This window comes from Chiroxiphia lanceolata, chromosome 7 (assembly GCF_009829145.1).
Source record: "Chiroxiphia lanceolata isolate bChiLan1 chromosome 7, bChiLan1.pri, whole genome shotgun sequence".
In the NCBI taxonomy this organism is placed as follows: domain Eukaryota; kingdom Metazoa; phylum Chordata; class Aves; order Passeriformes; family Pipridae; genus Chiroxiphia; species Chiroxiphia lanceolata.
The window spans coordinates 16,089,914-16,114,886 of NC_045643.1; the positions used below are offsets into that span (position 1 = coordinate 16,089,914).

The 24,973-nt window shown below is 37.0% G+C and overlaps 1 protein-coding gene across 1 annotated transcript in view; it reads left to right on the forward strand.

Annotated features, from left to right (window-relative positions):
- The window catches only part of TTN (titin), a 241,520-nt gene that overhangs the window by 153,210 nt on the left and 63,337 nt on the right, over positions 1-24,973 (forward strand). Inside the window, exons 184-236 of the mRNA XM_032694032.1 lie at positions 76-244; positions 343-609; positions 765-1,031; positions 1,123-1,401; positions 1,490-1,898; positions 2,002-2,126; positions 2,221-2,487; positions 3,139-3,408; positions 3,594-3,896; positions 4,019-4,321; positions 4,682-4,869; positions 4,952-5,066; positions 5,638-5,922; positions 6,215-6,366; positions 6,503-6,650; positions 6,745-6,922; positions 7,014-7,135; positions 7,234-7,521; positions 7,615-7,911; positions 8,030-8,216; positions 8,795-8,910; positions 9,000-9,299; positions 9,538-9,837; positions 9,925-10,030; positions 11,053-11,249; positions 11,355-11,660; positions 11,753-12,031; positions 12,451-12,750; positions 12,855-13,157; positions 13,255-13,623; positions 13,721-14,023; positions 14,460-14,759; positions 14,848-15,144; positions 15,244-15,528; positions 15,614-15,907; positions 16,279-16,578; positions 16,683-16,991; positions 17,082-17,272; positions 17,768-18,197; positions 18,712-19,020; positions 19,427-19,575; positions 19,669-19,701; positions 19,803-19,932; positions 20,032-20,331; positions 20,419-20,736; positions 20,825-21,121; positions 21,224-21,523; positions 22,211-22,525; positions 22,614-22,762; positions 23,631-23,781; positions 23,870-24,151; positions 24,243-24,545; positions 24,654-24,956. Of these exons, the coding sequence (XP_032549923.1) occupies positions 76-244; positions 343-609; positions 765-1,031; positions 1,123-1,401; positions 1,490-1,898; positions 2,002-2,126; positions 2,221-2,487; positions 3,139-3,408; positions 3,594-3,896; positions 4,019-4,321; positions 4,682-4,869; positions 4,952-5,066; positions 5,638-5,922; positions 6,215-6,366; positions 6,503-6,650; positions 6,745-6,922; positions 7,014-7,135; positions 7,234-7,521; positions 7,615-7,911; positions 8,030-8,216; positions 8,795-8,910; positions 9,000-9,299; positions 9,538-9,837; positions 9,925-10,030; positions 11,053-11,249; positions 11,355-11,660; positions 11,753-12,031; positions 12,451-12,750; positions 12,855-13,157; positions 13,255-13,623; positions 13,721-14,023; positions 14,460-14,759; positions 14,848-15,144; positions 15,244-15,528; positions 15,614-15,907; positions 16,279-16,578; positions 16,683-16,991; positions 17,082-17,272; positions 17,768-18,197; positions 18,712-19,020; positions 19,427-19,575; positions 19,669-19,701; positions 19,803-19,932; positions 20,032-20,331; positions 20,419-20,736; positions 20,825-21,121; positions 21,224-21,523; positions 22,211-22,525; positions 22,614-22,762; positions 23,631-23,781; positions 23,870-24,151; positions 24,243-24,545; positions 24,654-24,956 (13,243 nt within the window). The remainder of the gene's footprint in view (positions 1-75; positions 245-342; positions 610-764; positions 1,032-1,122; positions 1,402-1,489; positions 1,899-2,001; positions 2,127-2,220; positions 2,488-3,138; positions 3,409-3,593; positions 3,897-4,018; positions 4,322-4,681; positions 4,870-4,951; positions 5,067-5,637; positions 5,923-6,214; positions 6,367-6,502; positions 6,651-6,744; positions 6,923-7,013; positions 7,136-7,233; positions 7,522-7,614; positions 7,912-8,029; positions 8,217-8,794; positions 8,911-8,999; positions 9,300-9,537; positions 9,838-9,924; positions 10,031-11,052; positions 11,250-11,354; positions 11,661-11,752; positions 12,032-12,450; positions 12,751-12,854; positions 13,158-13,254; positions 13,624-13,720; positions 14,024-14,459; positions 14,760-14,847; positions 15,145-15,243; positions 15,529-15,613; positions 15,908-16,278; positions 16,579-16,682; positions 16,992-17,081; positions 17,273-17,767; positions 18,198-18,711; positions 19,021-19,426; positions 19,576-19,668; positions 19,702-19,802; positions 19,933-20,031; positions 20,332-20,418; positions 20,737-20,824; positions 21,122-21,223; positions 21,524-22,210; positions 22,526-22,613; positions 22,763-23,630; positions 23,782-23,869; positions 24,152-24,242; positions 24,546-24,653; positions 24,957-24,973) is intronic.

A 24,973-nucleotide genomic window follows, 5' to 3' on the forward strand; every position in this document is an offset into this window, starting at 1 on the left:
TATAAAAGAAAATACAACTGAAATCTATGATGAGTGTGTTACTATTAATAACCATGTTAATTTGTTCTGAAACAGGTGAAGTGGTTTAAGGATGGCATGGAAATCAGAAAAGGCAAAAAGTATGATATAATTTCCAAAGGTGCAGAACACATTCTTGTTGTCAATAAATGTGTCTTTGATGATGAAGCTGAATATTCCTGTGAAGCAAAAACAGCTCGAACTTCAGGCCTACTTACAGTGATAGGTAAACACAGTGTTTTACAATCTAATATGTGAAAAATAAAAAATGTGAGGGGTTTTTTTATGACAAGCTTTAATCATCTTTCAAAATTCTTCTTGCAGAGGAGGAGGCTGTTTTCACAAAAAATCTTCCTGATCTTGAAGTAAACGAAAATGATACTGTAAAATTGATCTGTGAAGTTTCAAGGCCTAATGCTGAAGTTACTTGGCTTAAAGGAGATGAAGAGGTGCCTGATGGTGGTAGATTTGAACACATTTCTGATGGTAGAAAGAGAATTCTTCTTATACATAATGCTCATCCAGAAGATGCTGGCAAATATACTTGCAAGCTCCCAAGCTCTAGTACAACAGGAAAACTTACTGTACACGGTAAGTGTTACTTTGGTGACCTTGTTTTCTGGAAAAAAAAAAAGAATAAAATTAAAAATATTTCAAAAACAGAAAGAATACACAATTTGGTTTGCTCCCTTCACAAGTAAAAATAAAATAAAATTATATATATCTACAAAAATGTTTTCTTTCAGAACTTGCAGCAGAATTTCTTACCAGACCACAAAATCTTGAGGTGCTTGAAGGAGAAAAAGCCGAATTTGTCTGTACAGTATCCAAAGAGGCCATTGAAGTACAGTGGCTGAGAGGTGACACAGTCCTGGAGCCTGGTGATAAGTACGACATCATTTCAGATGGCAAGAAGAGGACACTTGTGGTTAAAGACACTATTCTAGGAGATACCGGAATGTACAGCGTCATGGTTGGTGAAGCTAAAGCTGCAGCACACTTAGGAGTGATTGGTAAGCTTTATTTTATCAATATGTAGATGCATGTTTTGTTGCACTCCTTATACTATATGATGTTCTATTTCTTCTGTTTTCTCAATTTCAGAAAAACTCAGAATTATAACTCCCCTTAAGGACCAAGAAGTTAATGAGTGCCAAGAAGTTATCTTCCACTGTGAAGTTAATAAAGAAGGTGCCAAAGAGAAGTGGTACAAAAATGATGAAGCAATATTTGATAGTGCAAAGTACATTATTGTTCAGAAGGGTTTAGTTTACACTCTCAGAATCAGAGACGCAGAGCTGAAAGATCAAGCTACCTACAGCATTGCACTGTCAAACCAGAGAGGTGAACAGGTCAAAAGCTCTGCTGCCTTAACAGTATTAGGTAAATCTCTTGCACTGTATTAAAATTGTTTCATCAACATTCAGTTTCATATGAGGATGTAAAAATGTTCATTTTTTTGTCGTAACAGAGGAGGATCTCAAAATTGTTGAGCCCCTTGAAGACATTGAGACTATGGAAAAGAAAACTGTCACATTCTGGTGCAAAGTCAATCGCCTTAATGCAACTCTCAAATGGACAAAGAATGGCGAAGAGATCACATTCGACAGGCGCATTTTGTACAAAATTGATAAATTCAAACACTCGTTGATCATTAAAGACTGTGGGTTTATAGATGAAGGTGAATACACTGTTACTGCTGGACAAGACAAATCTGTTGCAGAGCTTCTCATCACAGAAGCACCAGCAGACTTCACTGAACATCTTCAGGACCAGACTGTCACTGAATTTGATGATGCTGTCTTTACATGCCAGCTTTCCAAAGAGAAAGTCAGTGTAAAATGGTACAGAAATGGAAGAGAAATCAAAGAAGGCAAAAAGTATGTACATTTTATTATGCTTGTTAATGTGTTAAACATGCTTGCTTTACTATGTTACTTGGTCTGGAAGCTAAAATGCCACTTATTTTTCTCCCCCATAAAGATACCAGTTTGAAAAGGATGGAAATCTGCACCGATTAATCATAAAAGACTGTAGACTAGATGATGAGTGTGAATATTCCTGTGGAGTGGATGACAGGAGATCTAGAGCAAGACTTTTTGTTGAAGGTATTTGTAAAATCGAATAGGATTTATTTCTTCTTTGTTTAATAATAGTAGAAACAATAAACAAATAACACTAATTAATTACCATTTATTTCAGAAATCCCAGTTGAGATTATCCGACCACCACAAGATATTTATGAAGTTCCTGGTGCAGATGTCATCTTCATGGCTGAATTGAACAAAGATGGTGTGGAGGTCAAGTGGCTGAGAAACAACATGATTATCATCCAAGGTGACAAACATCAGATGATGAGTGAAGGGAAGGTCCACAGGCTTCAGGTTTGCGAGATAAAGCCCCGTGACCAAGGGGAATACAGATTTATTGCCAAAGATAAGGAAGCTAGAGCTAAACTTGAATTAGCCGGTAAGTTGCTTGCTTTGTGTTTCTTTTATAAAATCTTAGTGAATTAACTGTTTAAGTAAATTGATTTTTGTCCTTTTAAAGAGCTGAACTAAAATGAATACACAATCAGCCTGAGAAAAGCACAAGTCTGTTAAACTATATGAATTATAATTCAAGCAAAAAATATTTTTTATTATACCGTGCTGGTCCAACTGTTGAGGAAAATATAGGTCACTTTTCAATGTCAATACCAAAGAACATGATTTGAGATTAAAGAAGACAGAACCTTTTCATTAAGCCACTAATAAAACATGGAAAATATTTGGCCTACTTATTTCAGTCATATAAGACACTTAATTCCTAATTTGTCTGCTTTAGAAGATTGACCAATAAAATAATTAAATTAATGCTCAAAAAGCAACTCCCTCTATCCTGATTTTGTAGGAGAACACAATACAGTATATCAACCAGCTGAATTTCTTTCTCTGGAGCTGTCCAATGAGTATAAGAAGGATTTCCTCTAGAATTTACACAGCAGCTCCTTTTACTTCTCTATGTTAACATCTTTGCTGACTACACAAACATATGATTTTTATATATATATATATATATATATATATATGCAAGTTACATTCATCTTTATAGCTTACTTGTCACATTGATCTTTCTTAGCTGCACCTAAAATCAAGACTGGTGATCAAAATCTTGTGGTTGATGTTGGGAAGCCTTTAACTATGACTGTCCCATACGATGCCTACCCCAGAGCAGAAGCTGAATGGTCAAAAGCAGGGGAAAGTCTGCCCACAACAACTGTTGATACAACAACTGACTGCACTACCTTCAAAATTTTTGAAGCAAAGAAATCAGATAAGGGAAGGTACAAGGTTGTGCTTCGAAACAAACATGGGCAGGCAGAAGCATTCATCAATGTAGAGGTCATTGGTAAGTACTTCCATTATTAAAACCCCACTTAAATTTATTTCATAGGATCATACCTTCTACTTGCCCCTAGGGAGAAGCTGTAGATTGTAAAGAGGTCTTGTCTTGGCCTCCTCTTCTCTAGCGAGAGGGGGGAAAAAAAAGATGCAATGCCCTGAAATACTGAAATATTGTCATATCTTTATTAGATGTTCCAGGTCCAGTTAGAAACTTGGAAGTCACTGAAACTTATGATGGTGAAGTTGGTCTCGCCTGGCAAGAGCCAGAAAGTGATGGTGGAAGTAAAATCATAGGCTACGTTGTTGAAAGACGTGATATTAAGCGTAAAACCTGGATTACGGTCACAGATCGTGCTGAAAATTGTGAATACACTGTTACTGGACTTCAAAAAGGAGGAGTTGAGTACCTCTTCCGTGTTAGTGCACGCAACAGAGTGGGTACTGGTGAGCCAGTGGAAACAGACACACCTGTGGAAGCTAAGAGCAAATTTGGTGAGTAGAAGTTATCAAAAAATCAGTGTTTGACAGCAGTGTAAGAAAAACAGTATAAACTCTAACAATAGATAAAACCCACATACTTTGGTTTTCCTTTTTCTCCCTAAAATAAAATGCAGATGTTCCTGGTCCTCCTCAAAATGTAGAAGTTAGTGATGTGAACAGGTTTGGAGCCACACTTAGCTGGGAACCACCTGAGTATGATGGAGGATCTCCAATAACTGGCTACGTTATTGAACTGCGTAACAAAGGTTCCATCAGATGGGAGCCAACTATGACCACAGGAGCTGATGAACTGTCAGCTCTCCTGACTGATGTTGTGGAAAATGAAGAATATTTCTTCAGAGTAAGAGCTCAAAACATGGTTGGAGTTGGCAAACCAAGTCCTGCTACACGTGCAGTAAAAATTATGGACCCAATTGGTAAGTATGCAAAGTATGCATGATTGTGATTGCATTATGAGACAGGGACATTTTGGATGTTTATGCCATGAGTGCACAAAAGTTCAGCTGAGAAATGTGTGTGCTGCAAATACTGTGTGCAGTTAGATTTTGGCTATTTTTGTCCTCCAAACGTATCAGAAGTACCTTGTTACCATTTGGTTCAGTAAGGACTCCAAATATTTTTGCTCTGAAGTTAGGATCCAACTCAGTTTAGAATTTTGGTTGAGAAAAAGCTATGCAAAGGCTTTAGAAACAGTACTGTAAGATACAAATAGCTAATTTGCAGAACCATACTTCTTTGTCAGTGGCAAAAATGTATTTGTTGCAATTTTTTTTCAGAGAGACCAAGTCCTCCCATTAACCTTGAGCATTCAGATCAAACTAAGTCATCAGTTCAGCTCACATGGGAACCTCCTCTTGAAGATGGAGGAAGTCCAATCTTGGGCTATATTGTTGAAAGGCAAGAAGAAGGAACGGACAAGTGGATTCGTTGTAACCCAAAACTAGTACCTGCTCTTACTTTTAAGGTGTGATGTCCTTTTCATCAACACTTAAAATGTATAGATCATCTTTAATATGAGTTAGTAAAGTATTATTTGTGCTTTTTAGGTAACTGGATTGAAACAAGGATCCAGTTATTACTACAGAGTCTCAGCAGAAAATGCAGCTGGTGTGTCTGACCCAGCAGAGGCTATTGGGCCGTTAACTGCAGATGATACTTTTGGTAAGCCATATGCTAGTTATTAAAGACAATTAATCAGATAAGGCACATTATTAAAGAGTATCTTGTGGGTAATATGTGACGATTTCTCACCAGATAACTGTCACACCTTAGACATTTGAGTTTATGAGCCGTTTCTCCTTCATTATGAATTCTTCAGATAATTATCTGTACTATTAGGTAGAGGCCTATTAGGTTGCCTGAGGAGGAAGGCATGACCTTTCGTCTCCTGACCGAGCTTTGTGGAAGATGGGAGATAACAGAAAGAGAGAAAGGCATAGAAGACCTCTGGGGAAAAAAAAAATTAAACAATACATAGTTCTTATATTAAAGGGAAATTAGATATCCTACTTGGTAATGCTAATCTCCCTTATCATCTCACATATTTCTAAAAAAAAAAAAAAAAAAGGCATTTAGTCAGGACAGGTAGGCAGTGATAAGCCAAAGCTAGGCCTAGGCAGCTCCACCCTGAAAGCTGAGATACAATCAGAATCAACTTCTCAACACAGCTATCATTACCCATATTCATAACAACAGAAAATATTTCATAGAATCCATTTTCCACTTTTTCCAGTTGAACCTACAATGGACCTAAGTGCATTTAAAGATGGGCTGGAAGTTATTGTTCCAGAGCCAATCAAGATCCGTGTTCCCATCACTGGCTATCCTGTTCCAACTGCCACCTGGTCTTTTGGTGATCAAGTCTTAGAAGAGGGTGATCGTGTAAAAATGAAGACCACTGCCTCCTTTGCAGAACTTGTAATTACTCCGAGTGAACGTCCAGACAAGGGAATTTATTACTTAGCATTAGAAAACCCTGTGTCATCTGTTTCAGGAGAAATTAATGTTAATGTCATTGGTAAGTGGACATGTATATATTCTAGCAATAATATTCTAGATTTTTCTTGCTAAAATCTAATTAGATTAACAATGTGAAATCTCACAATGTCCAGTAAACCAAGTACATTAAAATATAACTAAAAACTAGAAACCCATCCTCAAAAAAAGTCTTTTCTGGTTTTCAACATTCTGGTTTTACTGTTTAAGGAAGAATGACTAACAAAACTAAGTCTTCTAGCAGATATATTACATAGAGATCATCTATCAAACACCAATTACAAAATAATTAATGCAATTTCTATGGCTTCTAGCTCCTCCAAGTGCACCAAAAGAACTTCAAGTTTTAGAAGTACTCAAGACTACAGTACAGTTGTCATGGGAACCTCCAGAAGATGATGGTGGAAGTCCAGTTACTGGCTATGTAATTGAAAAACGTGAAGTAAGCCGGAAAACATGGAGCAAAGTAAGTTCATTCTCTCTCATTTGAATTTCTATTGCTATATTATTTCCACATGTGCTACTGAGTTTTGTGTCTTATATTGGTAATCACTCTTTGGAAATAAATTTTAAAAACACATTGGAACCTTTCTGGTCTTCAGGTTATGGATCATATTGTTGACCATGAGTTCACTGTACCTGACCTCGTCCAAGGAAAAGAATATTTATTTAGAGTTTCTGCATGCAATAAATGTGGCCCTGGAGAACCTGCATATATTGATGAACCTGTAAATATGTCAACACCAGCAAGTGAGCATATTGCTGCTAATTTTCTGTTTCTGAAATATTACTGATTTTCTTCAAAATAAGATGTAAAAACAAAATATGTTTTAATTTTTAATAGCGGTGCCTGACCCACCGGAAAACGTTAAATGGAGAAATCCAACATCAAAAGGAATCTTCCTAACCTGGGAGCCTCCAAAATATGATGGTGGTGCCCGCATTAAGGGTTATCTGGTAGAAAAATCCCAACGTGGCACAGACAAGTGGGAGATATGTGGGGAGCCTGTTATTGAAACGAAGTAAGTAAATTGACATCAGTAGATACATATTTTCAACTAACTATGCCATCATCATTGCTTTAAATATCTGATTTATTTTTTTTTTAAACAGAATGGAAGTAACAAAGCTCCTGGAAGGAGAGTGGTATGCATATCGGGTTAAGGCTCTGAACAGAATAGGAGCTAGCAGGCCAAGCAAGCCAACTGATGATATTCAGGCCATTGATGCAAAAGGTAATTACTTCAACTGCTGAATTACAATAGCTGCTTTCTTTTTACCAGTCTCTGAAATACTGTTTCTATATAAACGTTTTTATTCTCTCCTAAATCAGAGGCTCCAGAAATTTTCTTAGATGTGAAGCTTCTTGCTGGACTTACTGTGAAAGCTGGAACTAAAATTGAGCTACCAGCTAAAGTAACTGGAAAGCCTGAGCCCCGGATTACTTGGACCAAGGCTGACAAAATTTTGAGACCTGACAACAGAATCACCATTGAAAGCCAGCCTAATCAATCCACAGTGACCATTACAGACAGCAAAAGGAGTGACAGTGGAACCTATATTATAGAAGCTGTAAATTCCAGTGGACGTGCTACTGCTGTTGTTGAAGTTAATGTCCTCGGTATGCATGTGTTCTATGTTGTTTATATAAATAATCAGTAATGTACTGAAGTATGCAAGCAGAAGATTAACTTTCACATCTTATTCTCTACAGATAAACCTGGTCCACCGGCTGCATTTGATGTAACAGAAATCACAAACGAATCCTGCCTTCTAACATGGAATCCTCCACGAGATGATGGGGGTTCTAAAATTACCAACTATGTCCTTGAGAAAAGAGCTACAGACAGTGAAATATGGGACAAGTTGTCATCAACTATTAAGGATACAAAATTCAGAGCTACCAACTTAACTCCTCATAAAGAATATGTGTTCCGAGTCAGTGCTGAGAACATGTATGGTATTGGGGAGCCAGCGCAGTGTAACCCCATCATTGCCAAATATTCATTTGGTTAGTTAATTAAATTAATGTTAAATTTTCACAATATTTTAATAGGGAGAAAAAAGCCCACATCTGATGGTTTTGGTTTTTTGTTTTGTTTTTGTTTTTCATTAATTAATTTATACAGATCCACCAGGCCCTCCAACAGGTCTCAAGCCTACAGAAGTCACTAAAGATTCAGTCACTTTAACATGGAATGAACCAGATGAAGATGGTGGCAGCCCCATAACTGGCTACTGGGTTGAAAGATACGATCCTGAGCAGGATAAATGGATAAAATGCAATAAAATGCCAGTGAAAGATACAACATTCAAGTAAGACTACAGTCAATTTAAGCTGAAATATGTCACAGAGACAGAAACAGTAGTCTTTTAAATAAGTTTTACGTTGTTCTTACTCTTTTTTTCCTAACTTCCATAAGTTTTGATTCAGCTACCATCTGGTGGCATACTTTTTTCATAATTAGTTTTAAAGAAACATGTCTTTACAGCAGAGTTAATCAAGTATTTTATTTTTTTAAATGTTATGCTTAATAACATTCTGTGCTATGTGATTATTCATAAGATATTCTAAAATAGCAGATATAGCCATCTCAAGTATCAAAGCAAAAAATTTGGTTTTTTTCTGCTGGTACTCTCATTAAATAAAAAAATATAGAACATGCAAAAATGGAAGATTTTCTTATAACACTCATTTCTGTCCCATGATTCTCTATTTTACTGTTGACAGTATGCCTATTTCAAATGTTCAACATTTCATAAAACATCATTAGCAGTAATTTAGGTATTTTCAGATTTTCCAAGTAAACTGTGATATGAAGAATATAGAGAATAATGTTTTAAACATTAATTAATATCTAGCTTTGGTTTAATCAAACAATTTTTATTTTCAGAGTTAAAGGTCTTACAAACAAGAAGAAATATAAGTTCCGTGTCTTGGCGGAGAATCTTGCAGGACCTGGAAAACCAAGCAAGGAAACAGAACCAATCTTAGTGAAAGATCCAATTGGTACAATAAACACATTTTTAATAGTTTAATTTAGCAACAACAACAAAAATTGTTTTCAATCACATAATTAATATTGAACTCTTGTCTAGATCCACCATGGCCTCCTGGAAAGCCCACTGTGAAAGATATTGGCAAGACATCATTGACCCTGAACTGGACAAAGCCAGAACATGATGGAGGGGCAAAGATTGAATCTTACGTCATTGAGCTGTTAAAGACTGGAACAGATGAGTGGGTGAGAGTGGCTGAAGGAGTTCCCACAACTGAACACTTCCTCAAAGATCTTATGGAGAAACAAGAATATTCATTCCGTGTAAGAGCTGTGAACAAGGCTGGCGAGAGTGAGCCCAGTGAACCCAGTGACCCCGTGCTGTGCAAGGAGAGGCTCTGTGAGTACTGTTTCAGAATGTGCTCCTGCTGCAAATAGACTGTTTCTGCCACTAAAAAAGCCCCATGTCTGCCTGTTTCCGGAGGCACCAAACTATTGGAAAGCTTATGAAATATAAAATTTGCCTTGCTTCAGCTCAGAAAATACAAAGCTTTAAAACTTTAGGTGTATTCCCCGGCTTCCAAGATCTTTTGAGGGAATTACAATGACCTGGTTTACCTTCTTTTTCTATTTTGCAGATCCTCCTTCACCACCTCGCTGGCTTGAAGTTATTAATATTACTAAAAACACAGCAGATCTTAAATGGACAGTACCAGAAAAAGATGGGGGTTCCCCAATTACCAACTACATTGTTGAAAAAAGAGATGTAAGGCGAAAAGGTTGGCAGACAGTTGATACAACAGTGAAAGATACCAAGTACACAGTGAGCCCGCTGACTGAAGGCTCATTGTATGTGTTCCGTGTGGCTGCTGAAAATGCCGTTGGACAGAGTGACTACTGTGAAATTGAAGACTCAGTGCTTGCTAAAGATACTTTCAGTAAGTTTTGATTTGCTTACTGAGTGATCAGTAGCTCATGCATAATGAATTCCTATTCTTCTAATGTGTGTCTTTTTTCTGTTTTAGCAACCCCAGGGCCTCCATATGCCCTTACAATAGTTGAAGTGAAAAAAGGTCATGTTGACTTGAAGTGGGAACCACCTAAGAATGATGGTGGCAGACCGATTCAAAGGTAAGGTCATTTTAAGTTTGTATAGGTTCCTATAGATGAAAATCTTTTAATGAATTAAGACATTTCTCTCAAAATGTTTAAATTTTAAATGGACAAATTTTATATGAAAAAGAGGTAGATGGATGTAACAGAAGCCATATGGTCAAAGCAGTTAAGGGTTTGATTTTAAAATGTGGAAATCATGCAAATAAAATACCTAATATGCATGGACAAGGAATACGTGTCAACATCCTTAGACTTATCTATGTAGCCTCTTAGACTCATCTATCAAGTAATATTGTTGCATTTTACTTCTGCTTAGTTTCTCCTTCAGACTATATACACTCAGCTAAAATGACGCCTCACCTCTTTTCTGTTCATTCTCTTCTTTATAACAATTCTCAAACAGACTGTTTAACTCTTCTAGGTTGTTTCTAACTTGTCTTTTTATTTGGTTTCTAAAGTATCTGTACTCTGAAATTCACCTTGAATGCCAGTTGGATTTTTCCTCTTTACATTTTGATTTTTCCTCTCCTTCCCAATCACAGTAAGCTCAAGTTAAAGAAACAGACGAGTTCAGAGATCTGCCTGAAGCAACATAATTTACTTAATTTGCATTACTTTGCTATAGCCTATCCTAAGCAGAATTTTGACAGCTGAGTAATAATATCTACAAATACTCTCAATGGACTAACCACTGAGATCCAAACTAGGAAAGATAAAAGTATAGCTTGGAGGTTCTTTTGCCTCTGTAGCTCTCTCAAATCTGAAAACACAGTTTAGTTCAGTTCTAAAACACAGAACACAGTTCAGGTATTGGCTTTCAGACCTGGGTTTGTCAGTGATGTCAGCCCTAATAGGGGCTGAGACCTACTAGGACTGACTAATGTGTGAAGAAAAGTTCATTGAATCTATTACTCATAACTCTCTTTGCTATTCACTGTCCAACCTCTTCTAATCTCTTTTTATCTATTTTATTGAACAAGAACTCTGAAGTGTTCCTTATTTCAAGTGCCTGATAGTATTTTCCCCAATTTATTCAGATATGTTATTGAAAAGAAAGAAAAACTGGCCACTCGCTGGGTAAAAGCTGGCAAGACAGCTGGTCCAGATTGCAATTTCAGAGTGACAGATGTCATTGAAGGTACAGATGTACAGTTCCAGGTTCGTGCAGAAAATGAAGCTGGTTGTGGTCATCCCAGTGAACCAACTGACCTCATTCATATTGAAGATCCAACAAGTAAGTAGTAGTAAAATATACAGTGTATGGATTATAGAAGCAGTGTACTGTGTGGAACAGATATTCTGAGAGAAAAATGGCACAATAACTTTTCCATTTCTGCAGGCCCTCCTTCACCTCCTCAAGATTTACATGTCACAGATGCAGGCCGAAATCACATTTGCATTGCATGGAAACCTCCTGAGAAGAACGGTGGAAGTCCTATTATTGGGTATAATGTTGAGATGTGTGAAGCAGGAACAGAAAAATGGATGCGAATCAATTCTCGTCCAATAAAAGATCTAAAATGTAAAGTGGAGGAAGGTGTGGTTCCAGACAAGGAATATGTGCTAAGAGTCAGAGCTGTCAATGCTGTTGGAGCTAGTGAACCATCAGACATCTCAGAAAAAGTTGTTGCCAAAGACCCAGACTGTAAGAATAGATTCCTTTTTTTTTTTCAGACCTGCATAGTGAAAAAAAAGGTGTTTGGCAACTTTATAGTAATTTTATACTTACTTTTACAGGCAATCCAACCATTGATCTACAAACTCGTGACATTGTTGTTGTTAAAGGACAGAAATTAAGTATCCCTATACCCTTCAGAGCTGTTCCATCCCCAACTATAACATGGCACAAAGATGGCAAAGAGTTGAAAGCTGGTGACAGAACATCAATGAAGAGTGACTACACCTCTGCATTGCTCGAAGTCGTAGACAGTGTTCATGCCGATGCTGGTGTTTATACTATCACACTGGAGAATAAGCTGGCATCAACGACTGGCTCAGTCAATGTCAAAGTCATAGGTAACTAGATTCTTCCCTTCCAAGAAATATTCTTATCTTCATTTGGGCCCTGCAACTGACAGAAGAAAGGACTAGAAAGATATTTTTTCTGCCAAGTGGACAAATCACTTCAATTCAGACACATGTAGATTGTCATACAGACATTAATGTTACGAAATCCCATGAAAAAACATTACCACAAGTTGCTCTAACTATTCAGTGGCTGCTCAAAGCCCAATTATTTTGAATAATTATAGTATAAATATAAAAATATTTTAAGAATTCTGACTCTTTTTGGGAACAAATTCATATACATGGTGTGTAGTCAACATTTGTGGTCTTGGTCTGCTTTCTGCAAAGCAAAGACATGATTTCATATTTATATGAATACAGTTTCCCATCTATTTAGCTAACTAATTTTTTATTCTTATTTAAAACAGGTCCACCTGGGCAGTGTAAAGACATCAAGGCAAGCGAAGTAACTAAGAATTCTTGCAAAGTATCCTGGGAACCTCCAGACTTCGATGGTGGTACTCCTATTTTGCATTATGTTCTAGAACGCAGAGAAGCAGGTCGTAGAACATATATCCCAGTCATGTCTGGTGAAAATAAACTTTCATGGCAAGTTAAAGACCTTATCCCAAACTGTGAATATTACTTCCGTGTTAAAGCTGTCAATAAGATTGGAGGAGGTGATTATCTTGAACTAAGAAACCCAATCATTGCAGAAGACCCAAAACGTAAGTTTCTCTTACTATTAAATAATCTAGCAAATTGAATTTTAACTAATATCTTCATTCTTTCTTTTCTCATATGACCCTTCTTTTGATCTACTCTTCTACAGAGCCTCCAGATCCACCTGTTGACCTTGAGGTCCATAATCCAACATCAAAATCAGTAACACTTACATGGAAACCACCCCTGTTTGATGGTGGAAGCAAAATTATGGGCTATATAATAGAAAAGCTCGCAAAGGGCAAAGAGAGGTGGGAGAGATGCAATGACTACCTGGTACCCTTACTAACTTATCCAGTGAAAGGCCTCGAGGAAGGAAAGGAATATCAGTTTCGTGTTCGTGCTGAGAATGCTGCTGGCATCAGTGAGCCTTCTCGGATTACTCCTTTCGTTAAAGCTGTGGATCCTATTGGTATGAATTAATAATTTGATTGTTTGTATTAATTGCCATACATCCTCAAACATATTGGAAGATTCTATACTCTATTTATCATTCTCTGTTATTACAGAGGCTCCAAAAGTCTTCCTTGCTGCAAACCTACAGTCTGGCCTTGAAGTGAAAAGAGGTGATGAGATCATACTTGAGGCACATATTTCAGGGTCACCTTACCCATCTATCACTTGGCTGAGGAATGATGAAATTGTCAGACCAGAGGATATCAAAAAGAGAATAACAACACCAAAGAAGAAGGGTGAAGCTGTAGAAGAGAAACCTTTCCAGCTGTCACTGCCAGAACGTTTGAGCGTTGACAACCATAAAGAAGGGGAGTCTGTACTATCGATTCGTGACTCCATCAGAGCTGACCATGGCACATTTACAATTAAAGTAGAAAATGATCATGGTGTTGCAAAAGCCTCATGTGAAGTCAATGTGTTAGGTGTGTAAAGAATGTTCTTAAAACACCTAGTTGTTCAGAGTATTGGGTAAGAAGTGCAAATGATGAGTACTGATCATTTTTCTCGGTTTACTGACAGATATACCTGGGCCTCCAGTCAACTTTGTATTTGAAGATATAAGGAAAAATTCTGTCATCTGCAAGTGGGAGCCTCCTCTTGATGATGGTGGAAGTGAAATCCTAAACTATGTACTGGAAAAGAAAGACAATACAAAAGCTGAAATGGGCTGGGTCACTGTCAGTTCAACACTCAGGCATTGCAAATTCCATGTTACAAAACTGATTGAAGGAAAAGAATATCTCTTCCGTGTATTTGCTGAAAATAGAGTTGGAGCAGGGCCACCATGTGTTTCAAAACCAATGACAGCTAAAGATCCTTTCTGTAAGTTTTAATTTTGAAATACATCTTTTTCAGAAAACCAGTGTAACACTACAGACTCTTACAATACTCAGCTTCATCTAGGTGAATGTTTCCCAGAAAAAATTTGAGCAATGTGATATTTATTGCACATTGAAATAAAGAGAACTATTGAAAATATTAAACAATGATGATCACTGTCATAAAACTTTACACTTAAAACACTTACCTTCTGAATACTGGCATTCTCTATGTTTAATAGATGAGTATTCTTACCAAAAGAGAGAACTACTGCAGTTTGATTACTGATTGTTGTTAGGATTCAAAGTTTCTAAGAAAAAGAGCAGAAAAACTATTAATTACTTAAAATTAGTAATTTCTTATATCTTAGTTCTCTCTTAGCTTTGAGTAAACTCTGAAGAGACAGCAATGATGACAAAACAACAATTTTTTTTTTCAGCTCCACCAGATGCACCTAATAAGCCTGATGTGGAAGATGTTACCAGCAACAGTATGCTGGTTAAGTGGAATGAACCAAAAGATAATGGCAGCCCTATCATAGGATATTGGATTGAAAAACGTGAAATTAATAGTACTCATTGGGCTCGGGTCAACAGAAGTCTTGTGAATGCTCTGGAAGTAAAAGTTGAAGGACTACTGGAAGGTTTAACTTATATCTTTAGAGTATGTGCTGAAAATGCAGCTGGCCCTGGTAAATTTAGTCCACCATCAGATCCAAAAACTGCACAGGACCCAATAAGTAAGTATCTTAGCAGAAGCTAACAGCATACAGGTGACAAAATAGTATTCATAGCCTTTAACTTTGATTTACACTTATTTATTTGTAGTGCCACCTGGTCCACCCATTCCAAGGGTTGCTGATACAAGTGCAACTTCTATTGAGCTAGAATGGGAACCTCCTGTGTATAATGGTGGTGGAGATATCACTGGTTACCATGTGTACAAACAACTGATGGGAGTAAAGGAGTGGTCACGTTGTACAGAGAAACCCATTAAGGTTCGACAGTACACTGTTACAGAAGTCAGAGAAGGTGCAGACTATAAACTCCGTGTTACTGCTCTCAATGCAGCTGGTGAAGGACCACCTGGTGAAACTGAACCCACAACAGTTGCAGAACCTAAAGGTATTGCAATTGCATTGCTTTCAAGAAGTGTCCAGCTGCTTAAAAGGTGGGTTTGAATCCCCCCCTTCAGCTAATGACGTATTTCTCTCTCTTCTGCAGAGCCTCCCACTGTTGAGCTAGATGTTTCTGTCAAAGCAGGCATTCAGATCATGGCTGGACAAACTATTAAAATTCCTGCTATTGTGACAGGACGTCCTACTCCCACCATTGCTTGGACTGTGGAGGACGGTGAACTAGACAAAGATCGAGTTGTTATTGAAAATGTTGGCACAAAATCTGAGTTAACCATTAAGAATGCATTGAGAAAAGACCATGGAAGATATGTAATTACTGCTACCAATAGCAGTGGTTCGAAATCTGCAGGAACCAGAGTAGAAGTATTTGGTAAGAAAAATATTTTCTCAAATCAACTAAGCATTTCTTTTGGTTAGTATGGGCTTTACCGTATTTGTTTGATTTTGTTTTTCAGATGTTCCTGGACCAGTCCTTGACCTAAAGCCAGTGGTCACAAACAGAAAGATGTGTTTACTTAACTGGTCTGATCCTGAAGATGATGGTGGCAGTGATATCATAGGCTTCATTGTTGAACGGAAGGATGCCAAAATGCATACATGGAGACTAGCTGTAGACACAGAAAGATCTAAATGTGATATTACAGGTCTACTTGAAGGGCAGGAATATAAATTCCGTGTTAGTGCCAAGAACAAATTTGGTACCGGTCCACCTGTTGAAATAGGGCCCATTCTTGCAGTTGACCCATTAGGTAAGACGACTAACTTTATGAGATTTAAAAAAAAAAAAGTTAATAAATCAATACTGTTGTGTGAATTGCTTTCTATACAAAAATTGTATTTACTTTTCAATTACAGGGATAGGCATCTGCCTTAGATCAATTACTTTAGTCAGATATCTAAATCACTTCTGTGAAACTACTATGGTTCTTTATGTATGGTACCTACGGAGACACTACTTATTACCTTTTTCTCCACATACATGAGAGACTTTATACTATCTATAATTGTACTCAGATTCTTTGCATACGAAAGTTATGGTTTTAAAATCCTAGAGCTACTGCATTTATACAATTTAAAATTCTCTAATTTTTTTTTCATTATAATTTGTCTGTGTTAATAGGCCCTCCAACGGCACCTGAGAGGTTCATGTACACAGAGCGAACAAAATCAACCATTACACTTGATTGGAAGCCTCCACGTAGTGATGGTGGCAGTCCCATCTTAGGGTATATTGTTGAGAAAAGGAGACATGATTCAAAAGATTATGAAAGAGTTAATGCAAGGCTCTGTCCAAAAACATCTCTTCTCGTTGACAAACTTGATGAACTTCATATGTATGAATTCCGTGTCAAAGCTGTTAATGAAATTGGAGAAAGTGAACCATCACTGCCCCTCAACGTAGTCATACAAGATGATGAAGGTATATCTGCTTTGAAGAAATCCATATAAATATCTTCAGAACACTTCAAGGCAATTTCTGTTTCATCTTCATCTTCACTCTGTCATTTTTCTTCTTGTTTTCAGTACCTCCAACTGTTACATTGCGCTTGGCTGTGAGAGGAGATACTATCAAAGTCAAAGCAGGAGAACCAGTTAATATTCCTGCTGATGTGACAGGTCTGCCAATGCCAAAGATCGAATGGGACAAGAATGAAGTTTTAATTGACCAAACATCTGATGCACTTAAGATAACCAAGGAAGAAGTATCTAGAAGTGCAGCAAAAACTGAACTTATCCTGCCTGCAACAGTGAGGAATGATAAAGGCACTTACACTGTGAGAGCTTCCAATCGTCTTGGCACTGCATTTCGCAATGTGCACGTCGAAGTGTATGGTAAGGATGCAACATTTTAATAAAATGCTGCTAATAAAATGCTTTTACCTTTTTCTTAATGTAGTTCTATGTTCTATTGCTTTCATACAGATCGTCCTTCTCCACCAAGAAATCTTACTGTTTCTGACATTAAAGCAGAATCATGCTATTTAACATGGGATGCACCTCTTGATAATGGTGGTAGTGAAATTACCCATTACATTATTGAGAAACGTGATGCTAGTAAGAAGAAATCTGAGTGGGAAGAAGTCTCTACAGGCGCTGTTGAGAGAAGATTTGGGGTAATTTATAAAATATCGTTATTACATACTTTAGTATGCATAAAAAATAACAATATTACATATCTAATGAAATCTGCTACTTGCATAGACACCTGTGCTCATGCTCCATTTGGACACCAGAATTACTGGATGAATGGCCAGTATTTATATTGGCCATCCATGTATCTGTGTTATCCCTCATGTGACAAAGGAAAAGAAATTATTCGCTATTGCTACTTAACTTCCGCTGAGCTAGAAGATATCTTCCTTTCCATTTTCCAGCATTATTCAGTTTTACCAACTGCAAAAACACACATGATGACATTTTTATTTATGTTTTGTCCTATGCACATGAAATAAGAATATCCTTAGGACATCATATGTAGCTGTGTAGTAATAAACAGAGGTATGTGAAAGACAGATTCCAAGACAGAATTTGAAGTGAAAATCACTGCATATCTCCAAATAAGTTTATTCCAAAAGTAGCCAAGTACTGATTTAAATCTTATTTTTCAGGTATGGAATCTTGCAACAGGTGAAAAATATCAATTTAGAGTCCGAGCTGTAAACAAATATGGAATAAGTGATGAATGCCTCTCAGAAAAAGTTGTTATTAAGGATCCCTACGGCCTTCCTGGACCTCCTGGAAAGCCAAAAGTTTTAGATCGCACCAGATCATCTATGCTGGTGACTTGGGAGCCTCCTTTGGACAATGGTGGCAGCCCAATAACTGGCTATTGGTTGGAGAAGAGAGAAGTGGGAGGCGTCTACTGGGCACGTGTCAACAGGGCTCCAGTAACAAAACCATCAGTAAAAGGTCTACAGCACAATGTGCTTCGTTTGATTGAGGGTGTTGAGTACCAGTTCAGAGTTATGGCTGAAAATCTTGCTGGAATTGGCCCTCCCAGTGAACCATCAGATCCAGCCTTAGCAGCAGATCCCATATGTAAGTATATAATTTGTATGACTATGTTAAATGACTATCACATCAGAACAAAAAATGTGCTACTATTTTTTATTTTTCATTTAGTGCAATCAATCAAATGTTTTGTTTTCATTAAACCAAAAAGAATATATTGACAAATAGTTTCCTGATTTGGTGGTTTTCACCATTTTAAAAATAATTAGCTGTAATTTAATATTTTTATCTCTTTTATGTGCCTAATACTTTGATTACACCAATGCAGACATTGCCAAATAAACTTTAGATCAAAATCATATTTTTATATTATTGTTTTACTTAATTTTTAAAGAGTTTGATATTTGTATCTTGTACCTTAAGTATCTCTTAATAATATAGGTTATATATGCAATTAGTATGCATTTTCTAGGGTTATACACTCCATGTATGAGAGAAGAAAATTAAAATACTTGCATTTTTCTAGAAACTATTCAGAAAAATATAGGAAGACCCTAACTCTCAGGTACTTGTTCTTATTTTCCTATTCTTGTTTTGTAAGTTGTTCCTGGTCCACCATCTTGCCCAGAGGTCAAAGACAAAACAAAATCATCTGTAGCTCTTGCATGGAAGCCTCCTCAAAAGGATGGTGGGAGTCCTATAAAAGGATATATTGTTGAAATGCAAGATGAAGGTAGTACTGACTGGAAGAAGGTGAATGAAGGAGACAAACTCTTTCCTACTTGTGAATGCGTTATCCCCAACTTGAAAGAGCTCAGAAAATACCGATTTAGGGTGAAAGCTGTAAATGCTGCTGGAGAATCAGAACCAAGTCCTGCAACATCAGAAATACCTATCCAAGATATTCTAGGTAGGTATTCTGGAAGCTGATTTAGGTATTTCTATCTAAATGCCACTTACTGCTGTGAATGTTCAAGCAGGATGCCAAGCAAGTCAAACAGAATAAAAAATTATGCAAAAATTTAACAAAAGATTGACAGACATTTTTGAAAGTGTCATGATGACTATTACCAGAGCATGATCTATTAGAAAATTGATAAGCAACTACAGTCATACTAAGGAAAAACTCTGTATTTTATGAAGAAATTACTGTAACAAGTTTTTCTATTTGTATACTTCCCCAGTTTCCATTTTGCACACCCAAGCTTTCTCACATAAACATGCATTCTGCATGTTTCAGGGGGCTTTCAGCTCCATGCTGACAGAAATATCCTTTGAGTAGCTCTTAAAATTTATATATTTAAATATTTTTGCAGAGGAACCAGAAATCTTCCTTGATATTGGAGCACAGGATTTGCTCTCTTGTCGTGCTGGCACAACGATTAAAATCCCAGCTGTTATCAAGGGTCGTCCAGTTCCAAAAACATTTTGGGAGTATGAAGGAAAAGCAAAAACAGCAGCAAAGGTTAGTAAAAGAAATAGCTCTTTTCTACACCTGTTTCTAGACATTTAAGCCTATTCCCTTATTTATATTTACATTATTTCCCTTTGCTTATAGGAGGGAGGTCATAATGTACCTGAAGAAGCTCAGGTAAAGCGAACAGTTTTTTTAATGTCAGTATTGTTGCATTTTTCAAACATTAAAATATTTAAAGTTGATCTATAACTTCTCTTTCTTCTTATAATATACAGGTGGAAGCAAGTGATACACGTTCAGAGATTATCATCCCTGAGTGCAACAGAAGTCATTCTGGACGATACAGTATTACAGCAAAGAATAAAGCAGGACAAAAAACAGTGCATGTCAGAGTCAATGTGCTTGGTATGACTTGTATATATTGAAGTATTCAAATACTAGGTTTTACTCTTATTTTTCTACACACTTATGTAAAATTGTGTCTGTTGTGCTTTATCTTAACAGATGTCCCCGGTCCACCAAAAGACCTAAAAGTAAGTGATATCACAAGAGGTAGCTGTAAACTTTCATGGAAGATGCCAGATGATGACGGTGGAGACAGAATCAGAGGCTATGTTATAGAAAAAAGAACTATTGATGGGAAGGCCTGGACTAAAGTCAATGCAAACTGTGGCAGTACCTCCTTTGTTGTACCTGATCTCATATCTGGCCAAGAGTATTTCTTCCGGGTACGTGCAGAAAACCGTTTTGGTGTTGGCCCTCCTGCAGAAACCATCCAACGGACCACAGCCAGGGATCCAATTCGTAAGTAAAATTAAATTCAAACAAATCCTTTAAAACCAGATGTTACCGTAGAGGGGATTTATTCACATTTCTGTTTTGGTTGTGAAGATCCTCCTGATCCGCCTATTAAACTAAGGATTGGCCTTGTAACCAAGAACACAGTGAGCTTGACGTGGAAACCACCAAAGAATGATGGTGGAGCTCCAGTTACACATTATAATGTTGAATGTCTCCGCTGGGATCGTACTGGAGAAGTGAAAGAGTCTTGGAAGCAATGCAACAGACGTGATGTGGAAGAAACAAAGTTTACTGTTGAGGATCTTGTAGAAGGTGGAGAATACGAATTCAGAGTCAAAGCTGTAAATATAGCAGGTCCTAGCAGACCATCAGCCACTGTTGGCCCACTTGTTGTCAAAGACCAGACCTGTAAGTACTAACTGATACCAGTAAATACAAATTTAATTTTAAAATTATGAACTATTTTTTATGTTATTTTTTCAACATTTCATTGTAGGTCCACCATCTATTGAGCTTAAAGAATTTATGGAGGTTGAAGAAGGAACAGATGTTAAAATTGTGGCCAAGATAAAGGGTGTACCCTTCCCCACATTAACATGGCTAAAAGCCTCTCCAAAGAAACCAGATGACAAATCCCCAGTGCTCTATGATCAACATGTCAACAAGATTGTTGATGAAGATACTTGCACTTTATTAATTCAACAGTCTCGGAGAAATGATACAGGCTTATATACTATAACAGCTGTAAATAATCTGGGAACTGCTTCAAAGGAGATGAGACTCAATGTTCTGGGTAGATATCAAGAACTCTTATACATTACAGAAATTGATAGCATTCATTTGATACTTTAGTAGCATTTGAATTAATTCTTCTTTATTAAAATGTATCTTTTAGGTCGTCCTGGACCTCCAGTGGGACCTATTAAATTTGAATCCATTTTGGCTGATAAAATGACAATATCATGGCTTCCTCCATTAGATGATGGTGGTTCTAAGATTACAAACTATGTTATAGAGAAAAAAGAAGCAAATAGGAAGACATGGGTACCTGTTACTAATGAGCCTAAGGAATGCATATTCACTATTCCCAAGTTGATGGAAGGCCATGAGTATGTGTTCCGCATTATGGCACAAAACAAATATGGTATCGGAGAACCTTTGGATAGTGAGCCAGAAACAGCACGAAATCTTTTCAGTAAGTAGAAATATACTTTCAAGTGATGGCAGTTGTTTCCATATGCTGGTATGTGTATAGAATCTCTTAAATACCACTGCTACTTTTTTCTCTTCACTAAGTAAATTTTCTAGAATAGCTTGAAGAGTTTTACCATTAGTACTTAGTTCTTAAAACCATGTGTAGCACTTAAAAATACTGTTTGCCCTCCTTGGTATATACTAAAATACAATCTCAACATTTTTAAGGCTTAAATATACAAATAAGTGTTTATCTGATAAGATCCATGTCATTCTATTGTAGTCAAGACAGTATTAACCTCACAATCTCAGGAAGGGTCAATTTCCTGCCTTCACTTCTTAAGGATAAATTAGACAGAGTAGCTCTGACACAGAAGTGTTAGGGTGACAGGAGAAAATAATTATTAAAACATACTCTGTTAGGCTGGGCACTGAAATGAGGTAGTGATCCAGAAAGGCAAAAAAAAAAAAAAAGGCAATTGTTATTTAAAGGACAGATACTTTATTGTTCACAGAACTATCTGTACCTGAATAGGGATGAGAAACTGAATGAGGGAAGGAGTCTTGTGCAGATAGGTAACTACCTAGTGCAATGGTGACTCTGTGAGTGCATAGCTGCTCTGCACACTAGCTATCTCCATGTTTCTTTAGCATATTTTTTACAAGATATGTGTGAATTTTTTCCCAGCTGTTCCTGGACCTTGTGACAAGCCAACAGTTAGCAGTATAACACGTGACTCAATGACTGTAAACTGGGAAGAACCAGAACATGACGGTGGCTCTCCTATTACTGGTTACTGGTTGGAGCGCAAAGAGACCACTGGAAAGAGATGGACCAGGGTTAACCGAGATCCTATCAAGCCTATGACACTGGGGGTTTCATACAAAGTCACAGGTCTTATTGAAGGCTCTGAATATCAATTCCGTGTTTCAGCTATCAATGCAGCTGGTGTTGGCCCACCGAGCATGCCATCTGATCCAGCACTTGCTAGAGATCCTATTGGTAAATATTTTAGATTTTTTCCAAAATTTGAAAATATTCAAGTGAGAACATACAATATATTGTTATGCTGTGTGATGATGTTTTTCAGCCCCACCTGGCCCTCCTATACCAAAAGTTACTGATTGGACAAAGTCTTCTGTAGACTTGGAGTGGACTCCACCAATAAAGGATGGTGGTTCCAGGGTCACTGGCTACATTGTTGAGTATAAAGAGGAAGGAAAGGAAGAATGGGAACGGGTAGGTGGAAAACTATTACACAATCTGCATTTCTTCTCTCTGTGTCTGTCAAAGTAAATTGCTGCAGAAAAAAAACAACTATCATTTTCTTTATACATTTTTACTATTCAAGTTATTTTCTAAAAGTTTGCATTTTTGCACCATAATTATCTTCATATGTTTAAAATATAAGACCAAACTTAAGTTAGTATTTGCCCCTTCTTAATATCAAGTTAACTTTGCAATTCCTAAACTTAGAATTTAATAATTTCTATTTAAAGATGTGAGAAAGTGTGTAGGTAATTTGTTATTAAAAAGCCAAAAGACCAAGTTAGAACTGGCACAAAAGTAAGTTTCATTGATATCAGACAGTGCCAAAGCATTTACAACTACTATGTCCCTACATTTTCCTCCTTTTTTCAATAATACATTACTGAAAATTTAACTGGTGTGCATCTTGGGGATTCTTTATATCTCCATAAACATCTGGCTGCAATTTAAGTAATAACTAAATTTCCTACACTGTTTCCAGGTAAAAAGCCTTCATATTGGGGTTTGAAAAGAATTCCTTTTTCTACCACTTTCACTTACATGAGTTTATGTGTCCAGAAACACATGTAATTCTTCTGAGACCGGACTACTGTAATTGCTGTAGCAACCATCTCTGTAGAATTATCAAAAGATAAATCTTTAGAATAGCTTGTATGTCCATGTTCTGTATTTCTTTACACAATTTCTGAAGAATTCTATGTGAGGTAGATCTATATATGCTTAATACCATTGTGTCCTTGTAAATCTGAAATAATATCTGATGTAAGACTTGTTTCAAACTTTGCAAAGAAATTGATCATATCTTGATGTTAGCTGACATTACAACAATCTTTTCCAGGTAAAAGATAAAGAAATTAGAGGAACCAAGTTCGTTGTGGCAGGATTAAAAGAAGGATGTTTTTACAAATTTAGAGTTAGAGCAGTGAATGCTGCTGGCATCGGAGAACCTGGAGAAGTCACAGATGTTATTGAAATGAAGGACAGAATTGGTATTTATCATTTTCATTTACATTTTTAGTACCTCTAATTGAAAGTGAGAAAAAAATTCATTGAATTTTTTTTGTTCACCTCCTTCAGTGGCTCCTGATATTAATTTGGATGCAAGTGTCAGGGACAGAATTGTTGTTCATGCTGGAGGAGTAATTCGGATCATAGCATATGTCTCAGGAAAACCACCTCCAACAGTGACTTGGAGCAGGGATGACCACGCTTTGCCAGAAGAAGCCAAAATTGAAGAAACAGCTATTAGTTCTTCTTTAGTCATCAAGAATTGCAAAAGGAGTCACCAGGGTTTATACACTCTTCTTGCTAAAAATGACGGTGGTGAGAGGAAGAAGACAATTATTGTTGATGTGCTAGGTAAATAGCAGCTTCAGTCCATGTAAACAAGTACGATTTCTTAAAATTCAGCATGCATACTTAAATACTCCATTTTTTTCCTTGTTTTCAGATGTGCCAGGCCCAGTTGGAATGCCACTCCTTACTGAGAACCTCACCAATGACTCTTGTAAATTGTCATGGTTTACTCCAGAAGATGATGGTGGTTCTCCTATTACCAACTATATAATTGAAAAACGTGAAGCTGACCGTAGAGCTTGGACTCCAGTGAGCTACACAGTTACAAGACAGAATGCTACTGTTCAGGGACTCATTGAAGGGAAAGCCTATTTTTTCCGAATTGCAGCTGAGAATCTAATTGGCATGGGTCCATTCACAGAGACGACAAAAGAGATTGTCATTAGAGATCCAATAAGTAAGAATATTTTTGAGTTTGGATAATTGTCATAATATGAGGTGAATATGCAGGAGTATGCTGAATATGCAGAAAAATGCATTTACCATATTTTTTGTTTATTCACAGCTGTTCCTGACCGTCCAGAAGACCTGGAAGTAAAAGCAGTTACCAAGAACTCTGTTACACTAACTTGGAACCCTCCAAAATACAATGGAGGCTCAGATATCACCATGTATGTTCTAGAGAGCCGTCTCATTGGTAAAGACAAATTCCACAAAGTTACAAAGGAGAAAATGCTTGATAGGAAATACACTGTAGAAGGCTTGAAAGAGGGTGACACCTATGAGTATCGTGTGAGTGCTTGCAATATTGTGGGGCAAGGCAAGCCATCATTTTGCACTAAACCAATCACGTGCAAGGATGAAATTGGTATGTATCTTTTTCAG